Source organism: Limulus polyphemus, unplaced genomic scaffold (genome assembly GCF_000517525.1).
Source record: "Limulus polyphemus unplaced genomic scaffold, Limulus_polyphemus-2.1.2 Scaffold4, whole genome shotgun sequence".
In the NCBI taxonomy this organism is placed as follows: domain Eukaryota; kingdom Metazoa; phylum Arthropoda; class Merostomata; order Xiphosura; family Limulidae; genus Limulus; species Limulus polyphemus.
Window position 1 is genome coordinate 1578999 of NW_013665614.1, and position 5768 is coordinate 1584766.

Sequence of the window (5768 nt, forward strand, 5' to 3'; positions counted from 1 at the left end):
TTTTTTGGTGGTGACTAAAACTTTCTCGCATGCTTGTAGTTTTCGGCTTAAATACGCCACTGGATGTTCCACGTCATCCTCACCTATTTGACTCAGCACTATCCCTGTGAGAATTTAGGGTAAACATTATCTTACACTAACACAGATGACAGAGAAACTAAAACTACATAGAGATTTCAATCACCACTTTGTTAAGAACAATTACTGTCTTACCTGTGACTCCAGCAAATCGATACACGAGTTAAGGTCGAGACCTGTAGTGTTGCCTGCAAGAATATATATATATATATAGTAAATTTTGCTTAGGTATATGACAGTTATTTAATATGGTTTATTTTTACTTCATTGAAAAACACTCTGCAATATTACATCTGTGATTCAAATGAAATAACTGGGAGGCGAGGAATATATATATATATTTCTCTGTCAAAATATTTCCTAATAAATGTACTTCATAGAACATTTTCAAATATTTTGTATTTTATATTGTTAGAAATAGTGCATAAGAAAGTCAGAAATTCCAGCAATTAATAAAGATATTTACAATTTTAAATTTAAACAAGATAACGTATTTGCTATTGCTATTCAAGATCTGTTTTGGTTTGGTATTGTTTGAACTGAACTGTAGATAGTGCCTCCCAATAGAACATATTATTAGTCTCGCCGTCATTATATTTCAATGTATGTTCCCTTAAATTTGGTCATGAGTAGATTACCCAATACCATTTAAAATAATTTGAATACAAAACTCTAATTTCTGTCAATTTAATATTTAAAAGTATAACGAACAACACAGTTAACTGAAGAGAATCAAACAACCACTTGAGAACAAACCGAAATAACACTATTTTTTTTTTCAAAAATATTTTTGTTTCTCTCTGTTTTGTACAAGTAAATGGTATTTGTTTAACTTATCTCAAAATGTTGTGCGCATTTTATTGTTACATATATATGTTTATTAAGTTTCTCAAGAGGTAGAAGAGATATTTTATTGTGCATATAAGCATAAAAGGTACTACATAGTTCGAAAAACAAAAGTCATTCAAACCAAAATTACATAATTATCAAAACTTATAGTAAAATCTTACATGACACTTCAGTATCTTATTATTAAATTTCAGGTACATTGATATAGTTTTTCAAACGGAAGTGTAAACAATCCAAGCTGTCCTGCACTTGCATTTCTGACTCCTGCATCCCATTTTGCAGCCACAGAATATTGCCTTGATATAATATTCTGGTAGTGTTGGTAACGATATTAGCTGAAGCATCAAATATCCATTTTCATTTTTACATTCCTAATAATTGTGGTAGGGAAAACGGTTTAATATGTGATCCTGTCTCCAAACTAAGACCTGATAATAGTTTTTTGTATGTGTAACATCTCAGTATCACTTGTCAGGGGTAAGGCTTGTGATGACCTCAAGAGTGTAAACAAAATGGCATGTGCATTATTCGTGCTGTGTATCTCTGACAGGCCATACACTTTAGAAATAAGCTCCTCTGTACATTTCAACTTTCCTGGAGTAAGGTCATTGTCTCCAAAGCTCATCAGAAGCTGATGGTGTTACTTAAACTCCTTCAATGTCGTCCTCTTCCTGTAGATAGCAATGTAAAACGTTGTATCACAGCCAATCACGCATGAAATGGAAGAAAAGTTTTCAAAACTGCAGGTGTGAATTGTAAATTTTCACAAATTTCATGAATAGGATAGTACTTAGGTTTCTTTTATGTGCCAACTTTCATCCAAATCTATGTAGATACCACTTTTTTAAAGTGAGCTGGCAAACGAATAAGTACCTTGCACCTCAGAGACTATTGCTTATCAGAGTCTTCATTATTATCATTGTTCTGAAGAACTGATTGGTCTTTATGCAGCAGGCAGAGGAACATCTACAAACTGTCAAGAATGCAAGCAATTACATCTTCTTCACTCACATTGAAACCTTCGTAATCAGGGTATGTTAAAATATCTCCACATTGAAACCTTCGTAATCAAGGTGTGTTAAAATATCTCCACATTGAAACCTTCGTAATCAAGGTGTGTTAAAATATCTCCACATTAAAACCTTCACATTGAAACCTTCGTAATCAAGGTGTGTTAAAATATCTCCACATTGAAACCTTCACATTGAAACCTTCGTAATCAGAGAGATCTGTAACGTCGCCCTGCTTTAACGATTCCGAACTTCAGAGAGATCTGTAACGTCGCCCTGCTTTAACGATTCCGAACTTCAGAGAGATCTGTAACGTCGCCCTGCTTTAACGATTCCGAACTTCAGAGAGATCTGTAACGTGCCCTGCTTTAACGATTTCAAGCTTCAGAGAGATCTGTAACGTCGCCCTGCTTTAACGATTTCAAACTTCAGAGAGATCTGTAACGTCCCTCTGCTTGGCTGCACGTTGAAGTTCATTTTGTAGCCATAACATTGCTGCGTCAGAAACTTTATGCTCTTGTCTCTTTTTCATCACAGACTCCATGGATATGAAGTAACGTGTGAGATGTTATTCCCATCAGAAGCAATAAGGTCATTAACCACAGCTAACTGAATAGTCAATTTGTAATCAAGTTCAGTAGTCCTCATTATTTATTCACTCATTTTGAATGTATTTACAGAAATAAGTGTCTGTTTGTGCTGCACTCTTTGACAAAACACACAGTATTCCCAGTCTACATATTAAATAGAACTAGAATATTGTTGTTTTACATGCACTGGTATTTTTCCTGAGGTCACTAATCATGGCCAGATCTGATAAATCAGTTGCAGAAAGTTTTGCTTTATGAAGCCTCTGGATTTTGCCTTCGGATATGTAATATTCATAGCAATTTCTGTGCCATATTACTGAATCAGTATGCTCTGAACTAAGATGGACTCCATTCTGTCGATGGCCTCTCTGTATTTAAGAACTTGCAGTTTCTTTCTCATAGCTGTTGTCTCCTTCATTGTCTTTAGTCTTTGTTAACCTGATTCACGTATATCTCCTTTACTTCATTCAGCCTTTCAGTGGCACAGCTGTATGTCTGCGGACTTACAACGCTAGAAACCGGGTTTCGATACTCGTGGTGGGCAGAGCACAGATAACCCATTGTGTAGCTTTGTGCTTAACTTCAAACAAAATAAGTACTTCATTCTTGGACATATAATGCAAAGGCTGTGAAAAACTGGCAAGTGTGTTTTGAGACTAATTACTAAAACACTTTACTGTGTTAATTCTACGCCAACTACAACGTCAAAAAACATTCACGTTATTTACTAATTTTACCTCTTCTTTAACAAAAAGCATTTGCTTAACTTTTCACTGTCACTGTTATAGTTATGAAGAATATTTTCTATAAAACAATGAATATGTAAATGTATTAAGAAATGAAGTAATTAATAATTTACAAAATATATGAATAAACGTTGAAATCAATCAATAAATAAATACGTATGTATCTAATTTTATTACCATGTTTATTGATCAATTTATTTTTAAATTTATGTATATCTGTATATATATATTTGTTCATTTCAGTAAGCATATATTTATTTTTATTACATTTGATCGATAATCTTTTATTTAAATTTTATTTTTTATTTTTACATTCATGTATTCATATATTTCAAGATTTATTTTTACAATTATTAACTTTTATATCAAGGATCAAAGAGTTAAAATAACGCTTATTAACAAGCAAGTTTGGACTCAGTAGGTCCAAGTTATGTTAAAAACAACTGCTGCCGACCTTTAACAAAAAATGCAACTTAAACTCTTAAAGAAGGCTGATTATCAGTTTACAATCCAGTCCAATATTAATACAGATATGTTTAGTGTCTTAACCTTCTTCCATTATCACTTTACTTAGAAATATATTCTTTAATTGCAAGAGGCTATAAGAAATACATTTAATCACCCATAAAAGTTATAGTATTTATTTTATCTACTTCAATAACTGTACATTGTAAGTTACTGAAAATACAATCAAAAGATATTCACTCCATTATTATACATATAGAATACGTATTTTTGTGACCACGAATGATTACAACCAGTTCTTTTTTTTTGTATTTTAATCTTCAAAATACTTACCACACAGGCCATTGAAAGCACGAATGACCCTTCTCAAAGCTCGTCGATGGTTACCTGGTCTTACATTTTGTCCATTAACAAAAATTAGCAAAATGACGACACAGACGATTGCAGCTATCAAACCTTTCATCTCGAAAAGACCGTTCTTTGTATGCTTTCTATCGAAGAAAGAACTGGAGTTTCATTTTCCCGCAGTTCTATTTATACAAAAAACCTAACATTTTTTTATTATAGTTCATGATAGTGTTGTTAAGCACACAATACATTATGTCACCTTTTAGATTTCAAGCACGTATATCATGTTGTAAAGACATGTTTCCGTTTGTAGCGGATGTGTTTTTTACATGTATTCCAAGATCTCAAATTTAGCTGTAAAGAAGTTGTATTATTGTTTAGAGTGGGGCGTTCGTTTAAAATGGACAAGCTTTCTTTGATGAGAAGTTCCGTGTTGGATGAACCTGTCAAAATTACTTTAAAATTGTTAATCAGAATAGGGTGGTTGTTATTTTCACTGTTTAAGCAGATTGCTTTTTTGTTATTTCCTGTTAACATCCTATTGGTTGTTGTTGTTTTAAATTGTTTGTTTATTTCTTTCGCCTTATGCTACTATAAATGTTCCAACTAAATGATTATGTGAATTTAATGCTATCGGTTAACTAATACAGTCGCTGAAGATGGAATGTGAATATTCCGAAACGTCCGAAAAATAAACGTACATTACCAAAAAACAAAGTGCCTAATGTTTGTTATTACCTTCGTTCTGCTAATTAGTAATAAATTCCCATTCCCATCGAACGAATCTGTTGTCTTCATTGTTCTTTACAATTTGCCAGTCCGGAAACATTGGGTGTCGTCACGAATTGTAGCTAATGGCATGTTTCGAAATTTTTCACAACAGGTTAAATGGAGTATGTAATGAGCTTAGATATATATACGTTTTACATGTTTCACAATGCTTTCTTTTGATAAATTTAGTCGCTTCAGCAAAGTCCATTTTGTGAATAAACATCCGGAAGAGCGAACAGATCGCGGAAACTCTACAATGGCTACAGTTCTGGTTGGTCGGTTCTTATTAAGAGGAGTCCATTAACAATGACTTCATATGTTGATGAATCAGTTGGAGAGAAGTGGAATATAATGACCGGACTATTCGTATTGGAAACTATACAGCTTTTTAGCTGAATTTAGCAGACCAATTTTTCTTCAATTCCTAAAACTACACTTCTCAGCTGATATGTCATAAGTGTTGTTACTTAATATGAACCTACTTGTTTTCATATCACAACATTAGACATTTATGAAAACGAACAGATAAATGTGTTAATAAAAATTAGCGTTAAATAACAGCGCACAGAAAATGTGAGATAAATTTTAATATTATCACTATAATTAAGACAGGTCTTTATTATAGTCAATATCACTAGTTTTCTTAATGTTATATCTCTTGTGCTGCTTTCGATACACAAAGCATCGATTCTGTACTTCGAATTTAGACTCCTACCAATAATATACGACACGATTGTTTCTATAGCATGCATGCTTAACAAAAAGATTTTCACATTGTTTAATTTTCAATCGATCAGGGGTGGCTCGGCATGGCCAAGGTGGGTAGGGCGCTCGACTCACAATCTGGGGGTCGCGGGTTCGCATCCCCGTCCCACCAAACATGCTCGCCCTTTCAGCCGTGGGGGTTTTAT

The 5768-nt window shown here is 33.4% G+C and overlaps 1 protein-coding gene across 1 annotated transcript in view; it reads right to left on the reverse strand.

Moving 5' to 3' along the window:
• Positions 1-4229, reverse strand: part of LOC106472076 — a 14630-nt gene extending 10401 nt beyond the window's left edge. Inside the window, exons 1-2 of the mRNA XM_013932739.2 lie at positions 4072-4229; positions 214-266 (exon numbers count right to left, since the gene is read on the reverse strand). Coding sequence (XP_013788193.1) covers positions 214-266; positions 4072-4201 — 183 coding nt within the window. The 5' untranslated portion in view covers positions 4202-4229. The remainder of the gene's footprint in view (positions 1-213; positions 267-4071) is intronic.
• Between the last annotated feature and the right edge of the window lie 1539 nt (positions 4230-5768).